Below are 24,779 nucleotides of genomic sequence, written 5' to 3' on the forward strand. Positions count from 1 at the left end.
GTCATGTCTACACAAGCTGTCTCAGCCTTAACATCCTCCACAGATTTACTAAATAAAACAGTAATAGAAGAATGCGTCAGGATCTCTGTTAACATTGTTTAAATTCAAGTGCATTGTAGTAGTAGAAGTGTAGTAAGAAGTGTAGTTCTGAGGGGGTTCACATTAATGTGTTTGTGCATGAATAATACATGCCAAGGTCAAGGTCTTCTATCAATTTTCTTTAAAGGATCTACTGAAGTCTGGGTCCTTACCCAAGGGCAGGACATCAGGATCATGCTTCTGCGCATACTGATTACATACAGTAAATAACCTTTCACAAACAAACCCAGTGACATGAAAAGTGCTCACAGGTTTAAACCCATGTTTGGTCATTCATGCCATTCAATTTTTGATGGGTAAATACCGGGGAGGAAGTATGTAAAGAATGAGCAGACAAGCCCACTGGCTTGTATGTTTTACTCCTCCTGTGTGTTTTACTTACTTTTAGGGTTGGTTCACCCAAATGACAAAAAAAACAACAACAAAAAAACATTCTTATTCATCTCTAGTTGTTCATCCTTTCAGCCCAAAATGGCCACAAGTTTATTTTCAAGAGACAAAATCACAGAGTGAGAAGTTGGAAGTTGGATGGGACTTAATCAAGGGAGACCATTCGCTTCCTGCTACCTACTGAGAGTCAATGTTGTTTTTTTAGCCATGCTAGCAGCGTGTCTTAAAAAAAACAACAACTGTTGGATGGATTGCCATAAAACACACACTCATGTCCCCCACAGGATTAATTTAAATTATTTGTCCAGTACTTTGTTTTATGGCCAAACACCTGCAAAACTAATGACATTCCCATCAACCTCAGCTGCATATTGTGTTTAGTGCTAATTAGCAAATGTTAGCATGCTAACACGCTAAATTAAGATGGTGAACATTATACCTACAAAACATCAACATGTTAGCATTGTCATTCAAGCATGCTAGCATGCTGATGTTAGCATTTTGCCCAAGTACACCCTCACAGATCTGCTAGTGTGGCAGTAGACTCTAGTTATGTTGTAACCATGACCATGATAGTTCCCTAACTAAGTTGTTTTTGTGCCTTAATCTAACCAAACCTCGACCATAGCGGTGTCAGATCAGAAAAACGGTGATGGAACGGTTTTGGAAGGCAGTGAGAAATGGTATTCTCCTGCCAATAGTGACATCAGATCAGAAAAAGCATGTATGTGTCACCCTGGATGGAAATTACAAACAATGTGTTTTGTCGTTTAATTTGGAGGACTTGTTGGAAACAAGACCATGCAGATCAGAATGAATTGCTTATGAGCTGGATGTCAACTCATTCTGCATAAAATAAGCTGTGTTCAGCCTTTCATACCAAGTAGTATTTAACATTTAACTACTGTTAAACCGTGGTTGTGACCCATTCACATCAAGGGTAAACATTTTTATTAGGTTGTTGCTTCAGTGTTTAAGAGGTAAAGGATTCACCTGTCTCTTTCACGGTTTTATAGATGCGTTCCTAATTAAGCGCAATAGTGCAGATTTTGGTAAGTCACTTCATAGCTTTCCAGGAAACATCTTAATCTATCTAGTATCTAATATTCTCCTGTCTAACACAGAGGGTTTTTACTTCGATACCCAAAGGTCAAATTGAGTTAATTAGACACTCTACCACAGAGCACTTGAGGGAACACCTGATCTAAAATCAAATCAACAGCACTCTGCAGGCTCACTCCTGGTTGTACCACAGACAAAGAGACCAAGGAGAGCACACCGACGCTCTAAAGTAAGCAACTCCACGGGACAAACCTCCTAAATTATAGATTATCTGGACAAATGAAAGTGCAAGTTCTCTTAATGGAAAACTTTTTAAGCAATACTGAGAGATGGGGCAAGTGGGAGAGAGAGAGAGAGAGAGAGAGGCTCTTTTGAAAAAATGAAACTCTGTATCTCAGTGGAGAGAGTTGGGTTTAAAATTAATATATTATCCTTCTCTCCCTCTATATCCACTCACACTATCTTTCTATCACTCTCTGTTTCTGCTCGAACAGAGTGTCTGTCTTCTGTTGAGGCGTTTCGCGGTCTTGGCCGCAGCCTCAATCTCAGCCCTTCACTCCCACAGAGACCAATCACAGGTCACCCTGCCTTCAAGTCATGCCAGCCCTGTGCTGACAGCCAGCCGTTTGAATTTAAGATTCAGCACGGTGGAGATTTCTCTTGCCTTCCAGTTGTACACTCTCTTTTTATCACACTATTGCATTTGCCATCCTCTTTATTTTTTTAACCTTGGTTCTTCTTTTTCTCAACGCTGTCTCTCACATGCACTGCATAACTTATTTTCTAGGTTCACCTGTCCAGCTGTATGATGTTCCTCAAATGTTTCTGCTTCAGATCTCCACTTCACCGACCCTTCTTTTCTTTTGCTCTCTTTTCATTTCTGCACTAATACTACATACAGTGCCCTGCCTTCCACACCAGCCACCCACAGACACATTTTTGCACTCTTGTAAGCCTGTGTTATATACTTCACCAGCTGCTGCCACACAGTGTAAGCATTACACTCACACTGACACAAGGGTGTTGTCAATTAGCAGAGGACTGTAATGTAAAACTCTAGGGTGCTCTCAACATGAGGCTAAGCGCTATTTCAACCAGAATACAATCAGGGATGACACTTAACTGAACCATGAATCTGACAGCTAATCCCTGACATGCCATCATAGAAATGCCAATTTAATGGTGATGTTGGAATTTACTACCCACATCTTTGGAGGTTTTTCCATTTCAAATTGCCACATTATTTTCTGTGCTATAATGCTGTGTGTTTTAATTTCCTCCTTGCCAACATTTGCCCATAACGAGCAGCAGTATTCCTCAGAGAGCGTTTCTTGCTGCATCTCAGGGCTGATGGCATATCATTGCCTCAGCTCTTTTCACCTATGCGGGTTATTCGCTGGTGGATGAGGTGACCAGCAGTTGCAGAGAAGATTTGAAAAAAGTTTCTGTACTTAAAAGTTAGTGCTGTGTGTTGAAAATGTGCCACAGGAGGAGCATGCACAGCTAGTATATTAGCAGCAGAAAGTTAAAATGAGGGAAGTCAAATATACTTTCCATTTCTTTACAAAATCCAGCACGTGCTGCACAGCTACAAACATGAAAAATCTATATACATAAAATGCGTACAAACAGCGAGTGCTCTTGATCACATGAATAATAAATGTACACTCACGCTGCTCTCGAAATAGTCTACTGTCAACATGGCAGCCTGACATGACAGTATAGGAGGTTACTGAATATTGGATTGCATCTCTCATTGCTGCAATCAATAGCTGACAGGTCAACGTCTCTTCAGTCTAAGAATCTGACACATCAAAATGAAAAGGATATTCAAGGTTGTACAGAGACTGGAGTGCACCTTCCAACTCTGGCCCACCTCTGAGTGAAATTGTCAACTGCAGAGGTAAAATTACCTCAAACTGAATAACTCACTGACTTAACAGTAGTCAGTCTTTTGCAGATCTAAGTGTTTCTGCTATCACTGCTCCCCTCCTGCTCTTACTCATGATGAGAAAATCTGGCTTTAAGGAAAACATTAAAGCGAGGGCAGGTTTCTGATGAAATTGCAGTCCTCCCTTGTAGGCCTGTCTGTCTGTAATTGCACAAGCACTTCATAATGAGTCAAATGGTGTGAGCGTAGATGTGGGAGTTTTGTCCAGTATCCTCTTAATGATTGCTGCTCTCTCTTTCCAGATGCAATCAATCAATTAACTATCTTAGAGAACATGTGAGGAATAATTTGTCTGAGGGATTCCTGCTCCACACAATCAGTGATCAGGTCATATTTGAAAATGTTGTCCCTGCAGGGCTTTGCACATCAATCTGAACAGCCCCTTCCTAAAAAGCTTATTTTCTATTACGCATGTTTCCACACAACTCTCGACCTGCCTGTCTGCATAATAACAGGGCTCTGTGAGGGTCAAAATAATCCACCGACATTCTTGGATTCAGAGATAAGGTTAACAGTCCTTTAAAAGTGCTGAGGTGCTGAGTTTTCCAGCAATAATTCTCCCCCCCCCCCATCTTTCCTTCTCTGTTCAGTGGGCTTATCTTTTCCTGCAAGATGAATAACCACATCTCCCAGTGTGGATACACTGAAAGCTGCTGATGATTTGTAAAGAATATCACTGGCATGAGGTGTCTCACTGGTGTAAGTAATTCATCCAAGTAAACAACATAATAATAAAGATAGTCAGCTACAACCCGATACTTGAACAAGATTATAATGGGCTGCAGCATGGCAGCATGCCAGAACTTAGTTGTCTTATTAAAAAATATTGGAGCATTGGAGAAATACTGAGCTGCTGCATTTAAATGGGCTTCAGTTTCACACTTATATTGATTTTTCCTGGGGCATATCAATTTAAACTTTCAAGGTCTTCTTTGCCTTCATGATATCCTGATAGGGAAACAGATGTTGTGAATGTAGAATTGGAAGGATGGGCCCACCTAAAATTGATGTACCTGAGAGGAGAAGTGCTTTAAAGTAAGTCAAATAATCTACAGACTCCAACTTCTTGATCCTGAGCTATTATCAGCTCTGCAGGAAAGGTCCCAGCACAGATTTAGCCTTTTACTGTCTGAGCTCTGGACATTCAGTCCCTGCAGTCTCAGCCTGAGAAGATACTAAAAATATCTAGGGCAAATGTCTGAATCCTGTTTTAAGTTAATTCACTTCAACAGAGAGGCGTACAGCACTCGCCCAAACACTCTCTGCCAACTGGGCCTTATAAAATGGTAATGAGAACGCTGCTGTCTGCTGACAATGAGATAGACGCAGTTAACACAGATGCACTGGCAGCAGATCAAGACTGGCTGCTTATTTCACTGTTTGAGAAATGCTGCACACTGGAAAAGAGAACCAGCTTGGAAAATGTATTTATGATTGGTTGACTTTGTCTCTCTGGGTCATAGAAAAACCATTCACTCAGAGCTGAGCTGTTTCTTCTGCTGACAGTCAATTAATTTATCATAACCTGTCTATTTGGGATAGCGCTTTAAAAACACTCACTGGCTGCTATTTCTGTAATGTAGCTGCTCTTTGCTGCAGTCCCTGGTGAATAGCAAACATCTTTTGTTAGCACTTCAAGCCCTGTGTAAGACGTCAACTCTCTGGGGGATTCTGAAGGTATTGATATTTCACAGCATGTACATTAGATGAAACTTAAAGACCATCAAACTGGCAGTGGGTGTTTACCTAAAGGGTCAGCTGACACAACAGATGAAGAGAGATTAATGTGGATCTAAATCTTTTTGATCTCAGTGGAGGAGAGCATGGAAATCTGCTTCCTTCCTTGTGAAGCAAAAATCGGGATGCTACTGAGCCTGAGCAGAGTTAAAGGTGGGGCATGCGATTCTGGAGAAATCCAATATCCTGACAAATACTATGATAGAGAGTGAATAATGACAAAGCCAGCAATGTAACTAATGTTCACTAGGTTGTGGTTTAGCCAACTGTTACTACAGTTGCTGCTGCAAAGCTAACATGCAGAGAGGATTTTATTTTTATTTTGAAAGTTTAACCAGACATTGCATATTTATTATTGCTAATTTGACCGCAGAGCCCTGCACGTTCAAAACTTACGCTAAGGGGTACCTATAGCATCATAGTTTGAAGCGTATGGCCATTGACGAGTTGGGAATGAGAACGTGTTGTCCGAGGGCTGATGGATGGATGGAAAATAGCAATGAAGAGGCCTGGGGAATAGGGAATGTGGCTGGAGAGGAGGGACAGAGGCAGACTGTGACAGCCTGCTGTAAATAATAAAGGAGCTATAATCAATATTATTAAACTGGTATTAACAATGGCTACTTGTATGTAAAAGGGGGAGAGTTATCACATGACTCTGCAGTTCCCCCTCAGCTCCACATAGCATTTTAGCATTTTTCAACTCACTGTTTTGGTTTTCCGGCTCGCAACTTTACTGTTTTGGTTCGCTCTCACCGCTGATGATTGGAATGAATGGTTTGCAATGTGTTTTTTTTTTTTGCCATTGTTGTATTGATAATTGATTCATTCTTGACTTCAAAACTATATGGTCCCTCCATGACTTCCACATACATGTTGTATGTGACCTTTGAGTTCCCGTTTTTAAACCCTTACAGAAAAAGCCTTGTCAAAACCTTGGGTTCTTATCCTAATAAATAAATGTACTAGAGCTACTGTACAAGTGTGTGAGGCTTCACCTTTTATTTAACCTGTGTAGTTTGCTGTCTTGCTATTACACTGCTAACACAATGCTGCAGCGCCTCAGTGGATTTTTAACTATAGTTCAGCCTTTGAAGTCTGTTAAACAAGACAAAAGGTAATGAAGACAAATGAAGGCTTGCTGTTTAGCCTCATTATTGGAAATCACTCTTCTGTATAAATGTGCAGCTCTGTGCATGTAGACTTCAGAGGTAACGTCTGCAGTCTTCTTATTCATCCAAGGTAAAGCAATTTGCTTCATGGCGGAGTCAAATTGGTAATTTCAGTTTATCTGAATTACATAGACTGACTTGCCTGCGTATTAGATCCACAGTCTAATGCAATCTAAAGCAATAACCCTGCAATAACAAAGTTTATAATGTTCAGTTTTTGTTGACAACACGTCAGAAAGGAGTCCGCCACAGTCATTTGTTGTTGTGGTGTTGTATTGAACTGCATTATATTTAAAGACATTTTTAATGTTTTGTCCACCCGTTTACATATGCGTGGACGATGGGGACAGAACAGTAGACGGGCGTTGCAAATTAGCTTAGACTATAAATGCTGTGGTATGTGGCATTGGTCAATGACAAACATTAAATTAATTGGAAACACCTTTCAATATAGTGCAGTCCAGAACACCACCACCACTAATTCGAGCTTTTAAAATGACCATAGAGTCATCACGTCTCTGCACACAGTGTCAACAAAGATTGAACATTATAAATGCCACAAAGATAGAATCTATTGCAGGGCTATTGTTTTGGAATGCATTTTTTATCAGATGTACCCAATGAACTGGTCACTCAATATATATCTGATTCCGTAGGTTCAGGGCTAACAGGACCACTGCAGTCATGTACATTAAGCATCCAATACTTCTACATGGGCGCTACAGTCCACTAATATTCCTGCCTCTGTCTGTGTCAGATGAAGACCTCCCTGCATGACCTTTAAAACTGTTTTATCAGCTGTCTCAGTCCTCATTGGAGCCAAAACATGTGCACTGACTCACCTCAGTTTAAATTGGCTCTAATTGATGCTGAGCAGGCCATCCATAAGCATTAAATATTGGCATCTGGCTGGGGCACAGGAAGAGGGAGAGAGATGAGATAAAAGAGCATTTTTCATTCACTCCCCTCTCTGTGGTAGAAGCACTCTAGGATGTTTACCTGAGCATTTTTCTTTTTTTATGTGCACACATCTGGCTCTTTCAAAATCAATGCAAATTTTGTCAACTATGGGCACTTCACTTTGAGTTTTGCCAACATCAACTTCAGCAGACTTAAAAGGGAATAAATCAAACAAAGAAAATTTAACAGATAATCAAATATTAAGGTACATACAGAGAAGATAAAATACAATGCTTTGCGTGTGTTTTGATCTTAGCAATTAGTACTACTGCTATCGTGACGAGATAAAAATGTATTGTATATATCAGGATGTGGGAATATTTAAAAGAAGACTATGGTCTAAGAACCAAGAAACCTGTGAAGCCAAATGAAAAAGGTTGCGGTTGGAAAAGACAACACAGACATCTGAAACAAAGAGAGCAAGAATAGAAGCATCCAGGGAAAAAAGACAGGGAGAGATGCCATAAAAGTGTCTTTTATGTCAGCCCAAATGGAGCTGCATGAATAATTTCAACCAGTTTCTTTTGCACTGTGTGCATCTACAATTTTGTAAGTGATAACTAAATTATAAACAAAAAAGTGGGTTAGCCAGAAAGCCAACTAAGAGGAAATCCAGAGGTATCATCTTGTTAATTTTGTGCTGAAAACCCTGCTATCACACATTTTTAGTTTGCCCTCAGCCATCTCATATCATCCAAAAAACAACCACCTATCCTCTAAGAAGCCAAAAGAGCTGCAGCACTATCACATGTGGTGACAACTGCCAACATTCATACTTTGACTGAAGACACTATTTAACTTCTATTTTCAAATCTATTGTTCAGCTGAGATGGAGTACATGAAACCTAGTCTCACTTAAACCATAACTGACCTGCTCACTTGTTCTCTTTCTCTGTCTTTCTGCACAAATATACTCAGCTGCCTAATCCTGCGGAGGAGATAGGAGTTAAACTGCTATCAAATTGAGTGGTACTGATCTCATACGTGATATTTACTGACTTAACTTTGCTTTTAAGTGATTGCAAACCAAGCAGACAAAAGGTCATGCTGATCGCAGTGGCAGGATATTTGGAATAAAAGGCTGTGAATCTCCAGATCCACTGCTCATTGTTGCTGTAAAATGTTCTTTCATAGATTACATATGAAATAAAAATGGATCTTGTACCTACTTTTATACAATTAAATTAATACTGCAGAGACAATGTATTGATTGCCTTGCAGTCCCAAGTGAATACAGTTATCATTTAATTTACTGCACATCAATCTGTAGTTGCAGGCACATGGGAGTTTCTGCTAGAATGGCTGTATTGCCACATAGTGTTTATAATGAGCCATCTAATAAGGAGTTGTTACCCACAGCCTTGTACAGATTGACATTCTGATACCAGGATTTTCAACCTGTTGTTTTGCCCTGTTAATAAACTGTAGACTCACAGGCAATACTCAAATTAACTTAATACACTCAGACTGGGCTTAAGGCCACTGTGTGTGTGTGTGTGTGTGTGTGTGTGTGTGTGTGTGTGTGTGTGTGTGTGTGGTGCCTCATTAGCAGCAGGGTAAAGTGTTATTCTGACGTTTGTCTGCTTTACCAGACAGACTGTAATAGGCCTAAACAAGGTTACCCCCATTTTTCTGCAGCTGCTCAGTGCCAACCCCTTCAAGGTTGCTGTCAGCAACTAACCAAACAAAACACACCATGCCTCTGCAGTCACCCACAACAACAACAGAACATTTCTCCTACCTATTCCCATCGGGCAATATTATAGGGAATGTGTGAAACGAAAAGAGAAGCACCCACGGTGCTGTAACAGCGTTGGGAGACGATTGAACAGTTCTTCTGCAGTAAATGCGATCCTGTTCCGTAAGCGCATTATGCACATGGGGAGCACTTTACTAAATCAAGAGCAAACGCATAATTTGTCATGCACATTGATACACTAAAGCATTGCAGCCCTGTGAGTACAGTTCCTTTTTAGCGCCTTTATGATTAATTATTCATCATGTCTTTTATTACGGTTTAGTGTACAGGGTACCATTGGCACGAATAACCACTTCTTTAGACATCTGTTAAGAGTAAAAGCAAAATTACAGTTCGATAAATTGGAATTACATCTTTGAACTTCCCTCAGACATTGGTTTTCTTTGACATAACCACCTCACATTTGCCACAAGTACAGTGGATACATGCTTTACTCTAACATAGCCTTTTTTTAACCATGTTGACCCATTTTGTACTTTTGCTTGTGCCTGTAACCAGCAGACTTGAAACTACTTGAAAACACATTTTTTCCATGACTAATGTGGGAGCGTTTCTCTTCCAAGGAAATGATGCTTTTACTGCACATTTTCATTTTTTCAACCATCATCCAATCTCTGGGCCATTTCAGCAGTGCACTTACAATATAGGTTCTTTGTTGTAGAGAGAAAAGAGTTTCTGAAAAGCCTCTTAGTGCTAAATTCCTATTTCTTCTTTGTATCCATGGGGCAATTAAATCTAAATGACAAACCACTTCTGTGAAATATTGTCCAGATCTAGGCCTACATGTGTAGATGGAGGAATGGAAGAGAGTCAACAGCACTGACATCTGCAACTGAAAATCTGTCATCACAGCAGCAAATGCATATAAATCTAATCACTGGATGTTCACATTCCTCCTCGCTCATGTGGAAAAAGAAACGATACACTGCTGGATGTTGACAGTACATTTGTGAGGAGTTGTCAGCTTGTTGTCAGGGCCTAGCACTGTGAGGGACAACAACAAGAGCTCTCTGTAACAAACAAATCTGTATGCTTCAGCAAAAACAGAAATCTTGTTTTTTTACATGAAAGCTTTTACCTATTGCAGAGGTCAGGAATATTAGTTATGCCTGTGCCAGAGAGAAATGAACTACACAAATTTAGTACAGCACAAGAAACATATTTGCAATGTCAGTGTAGTAAACATTGCTTGATTCACCTTTATACACCCTGACCTTCACACTCTTGAGTATTTAGTCCAGGGCATGTGGGGGCAGTGCACAACAAAACATTTCATTTCAGTAAAGCAAAAGGGTATTACAGCATTTTCTTGTGCAATTTTCACATAGTTCATATTGGTATTCTTTACCAAGAAAGGCTGATGATCAATATAAATGTTTGCTTCCCCCTTCATGAACACAGGTTACATCTGTTTTGATTAAAGACTGATATGGTTGATAAATTGACCAGGGCTCAGCTTCCGCCCATAGATAGAGAGAATAAATGACTGTCTCCAGCCCTATTCATCTCTCATGACACTTATTAAGATGGCACCATCTATGAGAGCTTTCAGTCCTCGGCTAGGATTTTCACTACTCCTGGGTCCTACCAAGAGAAATTCAAAAAGACTTGGAGCATTCAACGAAGACAAGAGTCATCTTTTCTCTCAGTATGCAGTGTTGCCGTGACAGCAAGCTATGAGGACGTTCCTATGCATAATGCAGCCCCCAAAACTGCACCCTTCGCTTGTCGGATTTTCAGCAGGCTGACTGCGTGCACACCACTCAGCCCACTCCTTAAAGTCTTATGAATTGAGCATCAGATGAGTCGGGGAATCAACTGGCTCTCATAACCCCCAGTATATTGTTAAATAGCAGCTCCTCCACCTCTGACACTAGGTTTTGCATCAGTGTGGAAAAGAGAATGGTCACCAAGACTGGCTGTAAAGAGGGTTAGACAGCAATCATGCTGCTGTGCTGGGAGTGTGTGTGTGTGTGTGTGAGTGTTTGTGCTGGCGTGCCAAAATGACAAACAGCAAGAGCACAAAAAGACACATCGTGAACACCTTATTGGGGATGACAGAGTGGAAAGGGATGATTGTCAAGAAAACAAAGACATATCCGTACAGAGAGAGAGAGAGAGTGGGGGGAAACAAGAGAGTGACGGAAAGAGATATAAACAGAGAAAGACAGATGGAATAAGTGAGAGTGCATGCCAAAATGAGAATATGTGTTCTCACCAGCTCGTTTTGGCCGGCAACTTGCTCTTAGCCCCCAAGGGACATCTTCGGCTTCTCACACATGTCCATAAATATCTCTGAAGGAGTGTGTGTACAGCACCAATGCATCATCCCGGGAGCGGGGGGTATAAGAAATAAAGCTGTCACTGCCTCTGACTGTACAAATTTGTTGACTCAGATGAATGGAGGCAATGGAGATAGCTCACATTGCTCATTATTAATGTGGGATCGATTAATAGTTATGCCAACAGTTTTTGGATTTGACGGAAAATTTGGGAGTCACCATTTCATTTGGTCACCAATGCAACAGCAGAGAACATGACAAAATGTTATATACAAAGTGCTTATAACTAGTTTAAACAAGTTCTAGTCTATATCATAGAAGAAAGAAGGTCACATTGGCATACTGAGGTCAGTAAAAGTGTATATGGAGGATTATATGCATGGCTGTTAATAACAGCAGTGGCAGATCACAGACTGTGCAGCCATCTGCCTTTGTAGCATCACTGCTGCGGCCTGACAGCACTTCTGTTTTTCTCTGCATAACAACGTGACAGAAAAGACAACTCATCCTCCTGACCTCTGCAACCTTTGGCTTGACACATGTAAACAGTGCGGCTGTTTTCATTCTTAACACTGTGCTTATATCCCTATCATTCTGGAGTATAAAGCTCCTTGGTTTGGAATATATAATGTACTGGTAAAAACATGAGCTTGGGCTCAGATTTTAGGTGAGGATGTTCAATTATTTGTTGAAGTGTTGCTGATTGATATGATTGGTCTGCAAACCAATAACTAAAAATGAAGCATAAATAAGGGATTTTTTTTTAATACTGTGGGCTTATGTGTCATTACTCTAAATATCAACTTTAGTATCATACATTTATGAGCGAAATTGTAATTAAGCACATGCCGACTTGCCCCATACAGTGTCCAATAATCTAAAGGGCACCCAGCTGTGTAACTTATCACAAAGCATTAGAAGTGAATGGTAACAAGGGCTCTACTGATTTTCCTGACGGACTTCGACTCACTCTTGTTCAGTTAATCACCAGCACAATGTATTCCATCTCCAGCATAAGGTTTCCACAGGGGTGTGCGCACGCGCGCGTGTGTGCGTGTGTGTGTGTGTGTGTGTGTGTGTGTGTATGTGTTCGGAAGATAGATAATTAACTGTAAAGCAGAGTATGATTAATGTGCTTCTGGGTACGAGGAAAGGGCGAACGCTGTGTGATATGAAAGGAATGTGCAGCAATCCCAGGTATAATCCTGAAAAGTGAGCAGTGTGCAAATGTAGGGGGAAGGGAGGTTACAAAGGGTTGCTATCACCATAGCAATGCCCCCATTTTGCAGTAAACCCCCCCCAGTATACTGAAAAAATTATTTACAAATATTACAAATAGAAGGATCTGATGATGTTTAGGACAATTACAATTACACAGGATAATATGTGTTTAGAAAAGCATCATGCCAGATGAGTCAGCCATGGTTTTAGAGAGAAATCAATTATCCAATATCACAATCAGATAAACACTGTTTTATACATTGTACTGCTTTTTGTTTATTTTCTGCAACAGAAGAAAAATAAGCTTCCATATACATGAGACAGTTTTTATGTCATACTGTGGATAAAAGAAAATCATCAGGTTATGTATTAAAAAAGGTGTATTTTTGTTTGTTTTTTATTAATTACAGTATAAATTAAAATGAACATCAAATATGTAGAGTTTCCTGAATTTGTTGGGCAAGTAATCTACTCTATCCTTTCAGAATGTATCACTATATGAGCAGCTTACAAATAAATGTCCCATCGACTCTGTTTTCAAGTTCACAAACAAATCTAATCGTCACAACTGTTTCCTATCTCTTGGCGCCATCTTCTGTAGAGCAGAACATAATTCAGTACATTTCAGGGAGATGCTGTATAGGCTACTGTACATTTTTTATTGAACAACCTTTTTTCTGGGTCCATAAAGTCAATCTTAATAAGTGCCTCAAAAGAGTGTGTGAGTGGCATTGTTATCTTGGTTCTGACAAATGGCTTTTACTAATTTAAGAAAATGACTATTTTACTCTAAGACAGCTACAAAACTAAAACTCTTTCTAAATTCTATAATTAAGTTGATTTGAAGACAATGGAATCTAAAAGGAACCAGAGAAATTAAGTCGTAATCTGTGAATGTTTAACCTGATTAGACTACTGTAAGTAATACTGTAGCTCCTGTTCCTTTTTTTCTAGTATAGTTTACTTGAAGTTCCCCACCTCAGGGGTCTAAGATGATTGGTGCTATTTTGTGCCTGCTGTTTATTTGTTCGTGTTTTATTTTGTTTCCAGTCAAACAGCCTTTTGTATATTTCTCATTCCTTGCTAAGATATTGGTGGGTCTGCAGTCTTTAAAACCTTTAGGCATTCAAAAACTAAACTAAAGCGAAGCAAGGTTTTCCACCCATTTCTGCGAGGAAAAAGGAGGATGTTGGGAAGTTAGGAATAAAACAAAAATACTTATCAAGCTTCAAGACTCTATTGCCATTTCAACATAGTCGACAGGAATTTGGTATGGCGAGTTCACACAAAACAATACAACAAGAACCCCACGTCACATACAGTACCACCATATAGGACATAAGGGTAAATCAGTAATAAGAATAAATAATGAAAACAAGCTTTCTCATGGGGATGTTATCAGAACCACTGATGTATACATACCCTTGTATGTCTTAGACAGGAATAATAAGAGCACATTAGTGATTTAAGAGTTAAGGGCATGAAAGGCCTCTGGGTAGGTGCTGTTGCAGAACCTAGTTGTCCTAGTTCTGATACTTTTCAGATCAGAACGCAGAAGACGGAAGTCCACAACTACTTTTGTTTTGGAAACATTCAACTCCAAGTTGTACCTCAGTTCAGTAATCTGTTTCTGTTTTTTTATGTCAAGAATGATTAAATAAGTTAACATCTCTATTTACTTATTTCATAGTTTTGACTTAGTACCTCAATTAGTATTTTTTGTGGGGGGTTTTTGTGTCTTTTTTAATCTTACCTTTTTTTTCCCCCTGGCGGAAATGTGCTCTCATGTTGATATCTTTATCGGTAATCAAGCTGTTATTTCTTGATACTTTCATCGCGGCCAGCAGAGCAGTTACCTGTCCGTCAGCAGCGAACCACCCACGGGATCCACCATGGTCCGACCTCCAGATGGCAGCATAATACAACAACCAGGATGCCAGCTCCAGGACAACCCTAAAGAAGAAGAAGAGGAGGCGTTGAGTGTTAAATTGAAAACAGAAGTGGCGGGGTCCATAAACTGCTGTTAGCACCGTAACTTTGGAAATGTAACCACGGCCATGTGCTTGTGATATCGACGGTTGGAGAGTAAATTTTCAAAACGCTAAATAATGGCGTCGCGAAGCACCAAGCAGCAAGTATTTAGCCGGATAATGCTATCTACAGCTAGCCACACTGTGTTGTTTACCAACGTCACGAGTTTCTTCTAACGTTAACGTTAGCCACCACTGGCGTGTCTTCTCCTTTTTATGCCAACGCTGCATTAGTTAAATCACCGGGATTAAGGCAGTATTTTTTACATGAAACAACCATAACTTTTAAGCTATTTTCCGCAGCTATTACTAATTAGCAGGTCAATAGACAACGGTTATCGTCAGTCTGGCGACAGTCGATACTTGTGACAGTTATCAGCCCACCTACTACTCCGCTGGTGTATGATATCGGGTGAAACCATAGACTATGTCCGTCAACGGGACAGTCATCCCGCACACCCCGCTGGCCGTAGATTTCTGGCATGTGCGGAAGTGTCGCGGCGCACGCCTGTTCTTCCTGTCCCACATGCACAGCGACCACACTGTGGGTTTGACCTCCACCTGGAGCGACCGGCCCATCTACTGTTCACCAACCACTGCCACCCTGCTCAGACACAAACTGCAGGTGAGGGGAGTCACATGAAACATGCATTACTGTATTGAGTGTAACATATGCTCTGGGACACCCACGTTATTTTTTTCTTCTTTTGGACAGTGCACTCAGAGTTGTATATGAATGGGAGTTCATTGGAGCAATTGGGCACAAGTGCTTTGCTTTGTAGACAATGGGGCGCTGACCTTGTTAAACACAATGATTTCGGACCAGATTTGGTTTAAAATTGAGTTTATATCTGTTTACAGTGTTAATGTGTGGCGTTTACCTAGAGCTACCAGAACAGGTTCAGTGCATTTTTACAAAAGATATTCTGAAAATCTCCCATAGGTTGAGTTGAGATCTAGTGACTGTGAGGGCCATAGCATACGATCAACATCCTTTTAACATTCATAAAACCATTCAGTGACCCGTCATGCTTATGAGGAAGTATCTGCATTCATTGCTCCACTTATTTAGTTTTTTCTCTTTAATTTGTCACTTAACTGGAGCTCACTGGGGAATTAGAATACGCAGATATAGACTATGAATGTATTTAAGAGAAAAATTGGGATCATTAGGGTTGAAGTAGTTAAGAACAACAGTAGACATATTGCTGCATTAACCGTTTTTTGTACATACAGTAAGTTATCTTCTGAAAATGATTTCTGTTTCTGCTCAGGTGAAAGAACAGTGGATCCATCCATTAGAGCTGGGTGAGCCATACCTGCTGCCACTGGATGATATCGGCAAGGAGAGGCTGACAGTCACACTAATAGATGCCAACCACTGTCCAGGGGCTGTCATGTTTCTCTTCGAAGGCTACTTTGGCTCTATACTGTACACTGGTCAGTGTCTGAATGCACGGACAAAAGACCTTATCTGTTGCTTCTAGGATGTGGGAAATATTTGTCAAGCTATGGCTTGTGTTTTTCTCCTTTTCTTCTTCTTTTCCTTTTGCTTTCCAACATCATAGTTGGTATCATGATGTAAAAATATGTGCAGGTACTATATTATACCTTATATTGGTTATGGAATCATGGGAAGTAACAATCAGCAGTGACACATTCTTAATTTCAGGGGACTTCAGATATACTCCCTCCATGTTGCGTGAGCCGTGCTTGAGGACCAACACCACTATAGATGTCCTGTACCTGGACAACACCAACTGTGACCCCAACCGCACCCTCCCCTCCAGACAGCGAGCCACTCAACAAATCAAAGAGATCATCCGCAGCCACCCCAACCACAATGTTGTCATAGGTAATTTTATATAAATATTCTCTAAACATGCCTTAAGTACTTTCTCCTCATCTCAGCAGCATGTAAATTTAGGTTCTCACCATTGTCAGAAATGATAAACGACATTGTGATTGAGGGTCACTATAAGCTAACAGCCCAGAAATTAAGAAACAAGCAATAGTTACACAATCTAGTCCTGTTTTTTGTTTTTTTAAATTTCCCTCTTCAGTCATTATTTCCACCCTCGGGGTCAGGGTGGGTTAAAGTCATCAGGTGTTTGGAAAGTACAAAACACCCAACTAATACTTGCAGTACATGCCCTAGATAAAACTGTACTCTCTTCACTTAACCTCTGTGACCTTGCTGTTGCTCCCTGCACTCAGCAGAGACAGCCGAGACACAGACCCTCATGCTCTCTTGCGCTGCCTTGCAGGCCTGTATTCACTGGGTAAAGAGTCCCTGCTGTTGGAGCTGGCGATGGAGTTTAAAACCTGGATCGAGGTGAGCTTTGAGAGGATGGAGACCCTCAAAGCCCTGGAGCTGCCTGATGTCTTCACCACTGACCCAGGAGCCGGTCGAATCCGAGCCGTGGAGCAGTCGGAGATCTGCTCTGCCGCTTTACACCAGTGGAACAAAGAACAACCCACTTTGGCCATCTTGCCCACCAGCAGGCCCCTGGTCTCCTTTCACCCCAACGTCCATGTGGTGCCCTACTCCGACCACTCCTCTTACCAAGAGCTAGAGGATTTTGTGTCTGCGCTTAAACCTACTTCCCTTGTACCCATTGTAGGTAACTGTATACCTGGAAGCATCTCTGCTTTACTGCCCAGCAAAAAGCGCCATGAAATCCTCGTGCCTGAGTCAGTCCGACACTACATGTTGAGACAGCCTGAGAGCCAACTCAGTGCATCAGCATACACCAGCCTTCGCCGCAGACATTTCCGACCCCTTGCTCCCAAAGGGGTGGTATTTGAGTCTCCTGTAACGGGATCCAGGAAGCCATGCAAAGAAGCCTGGGGGGCAGAGTGCCTGGAGCAGGATGCTTCTGAGGAAGAGATGGACACAGAAAGCAGTGAAAAGGACTCTGACTGTATCCTTATTGACCTGAGCGAGGACCTCGCCCCTAACAAAAACAGAAGAGGGGCTGGAGACATGTGGAGCTGCAACATCGTCAAGACAGTGTCTGAAGATATGGCGATGGCAGAGTCTGTGCCACTCAGTCAATTCACCCAGAGCAACTTTGCTCCAGTGGAGATCCTGACAAACACCAAGGCCTGCTTGAATCCTGCCAGGACCACAAAAAGGCCTTTTGAAACGAATGCCAAAGCAATCAACGAGACAGTATCCAATAAAAATTACATTTTTCAGCATAGCAGACATGAAAATGTTCAGAACAACCACACATTGTCAGACAGTGATAGCATGAGTCAGCACAGTGGACTTGGAATTGATCAGGACAACGACATGATGGCAAATGACAATGACACGAGTCAGCACAATGGAAGTGGAACTGATCTGAACGACAGTGTGACATTATTACAAAGGAGCCTCGATAACGATTCCTGCTCTTCATCCAGCTCCACGACTGAGCTGAGGCAGGAGTATATAGAGGAGCTTGAAAATAGTATTTTAAAGGATCTCCCCTTCACAGAGGAGGACTTTAAGCCATGGGGCCTCCTGCCGCAGAGCTTTGTGCAACGCTATCCCCTCTGTCCTGTATATGATGCAAAGGAGGATGACGTCTCAGATTACGACAGTTAGTTTTTGCCTTGCTTTAGAGGCCTTTTTGTATGTTTGTGTTAAGATAAGCACCTTACAAACTTGCTATTTGTCATTGGTACCTTCCTTATTTATATAATTTTCCTTGTGGTGCCTCCATTTTGTGTGGGTGGCCTGGAGTTTGAAAAACAGGCTTTTGTGATCAAAAGGTCACTGAGTAACCTTTGCCCTCACCTTTCATCACGGTAGCCTTGGCCTCCTGGATGTGTATGCCAGGGCAGCTTTCTGTGGCTAAAAAAATTAAAATTTTTCATTTAAAAAAATGTCATTTCTCATGTAATAGGAAAAATTAATCAGTGACCTTTATCACTGTCTTGAAACATTGGTCGCTTTTTCATTCTTAATCCTTGAGCAGTTGAAAATGAGAGTCAGGGGATTTTGGAGTGCTTTGAAATATCGATAGATGGAGAGAAAATTTTGCTGGAAAGTCAGTCATAAGCCAAAATCTAAATTCAGTTTTTGCCTATAAGCTAAAATGAAGTGAGAAAAAGCTTAAAAGCAGTCATGTTTTTGCCATACACCAGATCCGCCTTTTTCACAAGCTCAAACTTCCTGTGATTGCCTATCTGAGCTTTGAGAAGATATTGTTTAAAATAAAGTAGTTTTCCTATATGTTCTTTAGCAGCTGTGGTAGTGGTCTTTTCTTTGTTAGTCCACTACTGCAGATAAATTAGTGTGAAACACTGCTCAACAACATCCAAAATACTTTCATTACGACTTTTTTTTTTTTTTTTTTACTAACTGGTTATAATAATAGTGGGGCGGGGGCTACTTATCTTAAATTACATGCATGTGTATTGTATAGCACAGCTTAATGTGTGTTTCATAGTTGCTTTTGTTCCCCATGACCACCATTGCCAACTCCAAAAAGTAGCTGCTATTTTACATGCTTTGATTAGAGGTGACATAAACCAGCGGTGTGCAGCTCGGCTGCCCTCCAAGAGCTTTAACAGCTCACTCTGCCAGTGTTAATCCCAAATCTTACTTGTTGGACTACAATACTCTATAAATCTGATGGAGCTGTAAATACTTTTTGTTTTGGAGAAAATAATGCATTTGGCTATATTTTATTCAAGTAACTAAAAGAAAAGCAGCACTGTTTGTTTGAAAAAGGAAAATGTTCCTCTTCAGAAAGATTAATTTCTTGTGAAGTATTGGAAAAGGAAATCCAAACTTTAATATGTGTAACTAATATTTATGTTGAATACAGGCTCATTAAGTGTGAATTCTTTCCTCAGTAAATTGCCCTTTTATTTGCAAATGAATGCTGTCATGTCCCTATTTTTATTTTTATTTTTTTTAATTCACTTTTTAAGCCTGACACACTGTAGCACAGACAGCATGTAAGCTAAGGATTCACAGCTGGTTGCTGTTGCAATGCTGTTATTCTCCCCTAAGATGGCAGTAGTTTGTTACATTTCAGCAGATGCTTTTACTTTCTCTTGCTTCCCATATAATTAGGGTGTTAGGTTTCTGCAGCACGTATGATTCCTGTAAAAAAAAATATATATATATATATATATATATATATATATATATATATATATATATATATATATATATATATATATACATACTAAGATATCATGTATATTTGGTAGGTAACAGCATGCTGAGCAGTAATGACTCTGCACTCAACAAACCCATCGTCCCTCCATGGTTTTTATATTAACATTACATTGCAAATTAAGATAAAAATGTTATATGACAGAAATACAGAACCAGGCTGTTTCAGTCTGGAAATGACAAAAAGCCTGCAATGCTCTTAATGTGTGTGAGTGTTTATGAGTACAATGTTGAAGCATGCATGCTGCAGTACCAGACTACACAGCAGGACCAGTTGTCATAGAGCCACCATAGAAAAGTAGTTTAGAGGTCTGCGTGGTGCCCTGAATAACAACAGAAGAGAACCTCATCCACTATCTAATGTGTAATACTTCTTTTCCTCATCACGTCCCCAGAACAGCATTCACCGTGAACAGTGTAATAGCTCTAAACAAACAGCACAATCGATCCAGTTGGCCCTGATCCTAACACGTCCCACTCTGCTGCACTTTGAAAAAGTGCCGTATAAAAAGTTGTCTCTGTGTGAAGATCAGAAACCTCAGAGGTGTTATGCTGAGACATTATAAAGTCACCATCAGTGGGTTGTCAGATTGACATGAGCTGCCAACAGGAGTCTTCTCTTGTGCTCATAAAGGATGAATGACCGGCTCCTGCGTGGGGTTTCCCTGCATGTGGGAGGAGGGAGATCTGAGATTAACAATCAGCCACGGGCTCAGGGGCGACGAATACTGATGATGACCAGTGGTGGAGGAAGTATTCAGATCCTTTACTTAAGTTAAAGTATTAATACGACACTGTAAAAATACTCCATTACAAGTAAGCCATGCATTGAAAACATTACATAAGTAAAAGTATAAGTAAGTATAATCAGAAAAATTGAGAAGCTGCAATCATGACATGCATTTTTGCATGAAAAATCATTAATTATGAAAATAGTTGGCAATTAATTTTCGGTCACTCGTCAATTAATCGACTAGTCGTTTCAGCTCTACTTGTAAATGCTGTTGGGTAGTTTAATCTATAACAAAGCATCCTATTTTATAAGCTCTTTGCATGTTTTGTATGCAAACATCTTAATTTGTAAAGTAACTAAAGCTGTCAAATAAATGTAGTAGAGTTAAAAAGTACAATATTTCTCTCTGAAATGTAATGGAGTATAAGTATAAAGTGGCATGAAAATACAATAAGTAAAGTACAAATACCTCAACATTTGAGTACAGTACTTGAGTAAATGTACTTACAGTAGTTACATTTTCACCACTGATGATGACTGCACCCCCCAACGGTTCTCACATGGGGCAAATGTGAGATGCCCCACCTTCCTACACATGACCAGGTCGTAACTTGCTCTATAGAGACTCGAGGATATCAGATTCCAAGGCTAAAGGAGCACAAGAATGAATTGTTTTAGTGTGCTGACATTGTGGTTTAGATGATAGTCAGTTGAAATCTTTCTTGACAGCAGAGGGGGACGGACTCTTGTACTCCTGAGATTGGTTGAATTGTAATCAGGACGAGGCAAGGCAACGCCCAAGATCGAATTTGCATTAAGATTCCGGCATATTTTACACAAGCCTGCTTTTTCCCCCTGCAGTCCTAGATGCTATTTTAAGGCAGCGCACTTGTATTGCAAAAACAGAAAACGTGTTTGTAGCCAAAAAAAAAGAAGAATTTGGGTTGGAAAAATGCATTTTCTTTTTTTCAACACTATGAGTGAATATAGAGCCCTGGCAGTGAGGCCAGGAAATGGAGTGTCACATACCCCTACAAGCATCACAGCAGGGTATTAGGGCTAAAGTAATAGATTCCTCACAGACGGCATTACTTGAAAGTGAAATCATGCTACCTGCAAGGCCAAGCACTTTTACCAGGAGTAAAACTGCTCATAGAATGAGGCGACTATTGCAATTCACTCAAATTTCCCTTCAAGTTAATATTTCCGTTAAGGATGCTGATCTGATTAACACAGACTCTGGTTACATCATCATGTACACTTTTACCTACAGCAATTCACCCAAGATCACAGGGGGGTTGTTTTTCTTTTCTTCTTGCGCTGTAAAGAAGAAGGGAAGGATCCAGCTGTGTAATTTATAGCTCTGTTCCAGCAAGAGCTCTCAATACATTTTTTTTTTTAAAATACAGACAATTCTGTCCCACGCCCCCTTTGTCAGATTCATTTGAGTAACATTATGAATTGTTTCATATAAATCCTTAAACACTCGTTGTCAAGGTCATGTTTTGTCCTTTTTTGTATTTCCGCTGTGACTGCACAGAATTCAAGTTGACAGTCTACACTTTAACCTCCAAAATACCACTGGTATCCAACTATTTAGTAGTATTTCACCACAGAGGAAACATAGTGACTGTAGTAAATCCGTGGCTACAAGTGAATCCATAGAAGACACTGTAATTGTGTGGGATTGTCAATGTTTAGACTTGGTTTCTCTTTTTTGTTTTTTACAGTGTGTTCCATCAAGTTTGCATTTATACTATTATAACTACTTGGAGTGGTACAAGCTGGACATTTTGACCATTTATCCATTACTTTTAGCTATCTAATCAGTCTTTTTTGCTCATTTTTAAGTACCCTTAACTGCAACATTTAGTGTTGCAATGGACTTTTTGACGGGAAACTGAGGCGTGTCCCTGGGCAGTCGGCCTTGTAGCTGGAAGGTTACTGGTTATTGTGACGGCTTCAACTGTAACTTTACTGTCCCCAGGTGAAACATTGAACACACACCAGACTTGAACATAATATACATAAAAGGTATATCAAAAATATGTAAAACATATGCTGGAGAACGTCATACCAAAGATGAGCACCATAGAAATTTGTATTTGTGTTTATTTTCTTCATATGTATATATACACAAATATGTGTATATATACATACTTTATATCAATATCATAATTTCTTTTTGTTTCAAATTAGCTGAACTCCTCATGTCAGAGGAGAAATATTTCACTTTTTACAACACTATTTATTTGACAGCTGTAGTTAGTTATTTTGCAGATTAAGATATATGATTACCTTATGAAATATTATGCAATAATCAAACTACCAAACAATGGATAATGTTGTTAAAATTAGTTGTATGTGGCTTTTCAGCACCATGGACAACACCTTGTGAACTCCATTACAATGAATCTTCCCTGAATAGAAAATCAATTATTAAAATTATTGTAACCTTGCTTTTAGTGGGGTAAGGTGGGTTAGAAAATATTGCAAACATGCAAATGAGTTGTTTTGAGAAACATTCATCCATGATGCAGAAGGAGTCCTCGCCCCAGTGAGCATCACATCTCGACTGCATCGGTCTGAAAGAGAGGATGACAACATTAAACCAAATGTATCAACTTGGCAGACCATTTGACTTGACACAGCTGGAACAAGGACTTTCCTGGAGGCAAAACCAACGAGCAACAGAGCAGCCTTTCAACTCAGGCCTCAGAGAAAACCTTATTCCTTATTTCATTTCCACTTTTAACGTCTCAGAATGCTGAGTCTGTCAGTTTTTAGTGGTTCTTCGAAGACAACGCCTTTCTGGCGGAGCTGTGTGGGAGACGAGCACCTGCTCAGAGCTCAGTACAGGTGATAGACAATAAGAAAGCCACTGATTTCTGCACTTTGTAGTGATTTCTCTCAGTCCCTCTTTCCCAGACTGTCGCAGAGAGTCAGAATGATGAAGCTGAGCTGTGTCACACCCACATAGCAGCAGTGCTGTTATGCTTTGCTCACAGTCTACTGCTATTTCTGTTCTCTTTGCCAGTGTCTTTGTGTGTGTGTGTGTGTGTGTGTGTGTGTGTGGTGGGGGTGGGGGGAGACGGCAGTGTATGTGTTTGTCTTCTGAGAGGGTAAATACACAAGGATGAGTACAGGAGTAAGAGGGATGAGACTGAGCACAGCAGTCACAAATCATCTGTTGACTGGAGAGAATACAGAAAAGAAGGATTTGGGGAGCAGAGGTAAAAGCTGCCAAACTCTGGCAAAAAAAAGCAATTATTTTGAGAAATGTAGCTGTTGCTTTGTGACTTTGAAAGAACTACGATAATTTTTTGAGAGATTCTCTCTCCCACAATGGGGTTTTCCACAATGCGCAGCCTCATACTGGAAAAATATCAACTGAGAAGTTTAGTCACTTCATAATTAAATGTTCAGGATTTTCTGCATGTATCAAGCCCTTGAGCGTCACAAGAAACGACTGTAGAAACTGTAGTGTATGGTATAACTCATTCATCGCGTTCTTTCACATCAAAAGAGCCTCAATCAGGCAGCCTTGAATTCACCAAGAGAGCCTTTTTTTCTCTATTTTGTCTCATCCAAGGAGCAGTTATTCATCACTCTCTCTTTGTTAATATCCCATAAGACCATAGGAGGGAATCTCTGGCTTCCACATGCCCAGATCCAGCTGCTCATGGATGACTCACAAGACAGTGCTTCCCATGGGGGGCTCCGTCTTCCCCTCCTCTCTCCTACTGTACTCCCCATGCTCTCTCCCGCTGTCTCTCCTCCTCGCCACACTCTTTCTCCCTACCCTGTGCTTTATCTAATCTCCTTTACTCCTCGTTCCAGCCTCCCACCCTCTCCCTCTGTTCTCTCTCCACCTGCCAGCTTTTCTTCCCTTCCGATGCCCCCCCTCATCATCTCCTCCCTCGCATATATTCTCTTTTATTAGGCTCCTCTTCTCCTTCCCCTCCAGCCACAGAGATTACAGTCCTGGCTCCAAGTCACTGACGAGGTAATCTAAGGTGTGTAGTAAATACATGCCGAGGGCACAGGAGAGAGAGAGAGCAGCAGATAGAGCAGTTGTCAGTGTAAGAAGTATTATCTGAGCACTATGTGAAACCAGCACTTACTTTCACTTATTTGAAATCTCCAAAGCCCTTTACTGCATGACAGGGCTGGTCAATGCGGTCATTGTGTGCACTTTTCAGTT

At 40.6% G+C, this 24,779-nt stretch overlaps 2 protein-coding genes across 2 annotated transcripts in view; one reads left to right on the forward strand and one right to left on the reverse strand.

The window, feature by feature from the left end:
• adora1b (adenosine A1 receptor b) overlaps positions 1 to 14,506 on the reverse strand; it is a 41,240-nt gene extending 26,734 nt beyond the window's left edge. The window contains exon 1 of the mRNA XM_044212308.1: positions 14,490 to 14,506. The gene's annotated coding sequence lies outside the window, so the exon portion shown is untranslated. The remainder of the gene's footprint in view (positions 1 to 14,489) is intronic.
• An 86-nt stretch (positions 14,507 to 14,592) lies between these two features.
• dclre1b (DNA cross-link repair 1B) lies at positions 14,593 to 19,541 on the forward strand. Its single transcript, XM_044212306.1, has 4 exons — positions 14,593 to 15,288; positions 15,938 to 16,103; positions 16,336 to 16,518; positions 16,931 to 19,541. The coding sequence occupies exons 1-4, from the start codon at positions 15,091 to 15,093 to the stop codon at positions 18,256 to 18,258; spliced, it is 1,875 nt and encodes a 624-aa protein (XP_044068241.1). The 5' UTR covers positions 14,593 to 15,090; the 3' UTR covers positions 18,259 to 19,541.
• The last annotated feature ends 5,238 nt before the right edge of the window (positions 19,542 to 24,779 follow it).

Source organism: Siniperca chuatsi, linkage group LG10 (assembly GCF_020085105.1).
Source record: "Siniperca chuatsi isolate FFG_IHB_CAS linkage group LG10, ASM2008510v1, whole genome shotgun sequence".
Taxonomy (NCBI): Eukaryota; Metazoa; Chordata; class Actinopteri; order Centrarchiformes; family Sinipercidae; genus Siniperca; species Siniperca chuatsi.

Excerpts from the sequence above, each read along its gene's own strand:
- dclre1b (XM_044212306.1), top strand. The coding sequence starts at position 15,091 with ATGTCCGTCAACGGGACAGTCATCCCGCACACCCCGCTGGCCGTAGAT. Across the intron at positions 15,289-15,937 it reads TGCTCAGACACAAACTGCAG|GTGAAAGAACAGTGGATCCA; the intron begins GTGAGGGGAGTC and ends GTTTCTGCTCAG. Across the intron at positions 16,519-16,930 it reads CAACCACAATGTTGTCATAG|GCCTGTATTCACTGGGTAAA; the intron begins GTAATTTTATAT and ends GCTGCCTTGCAG.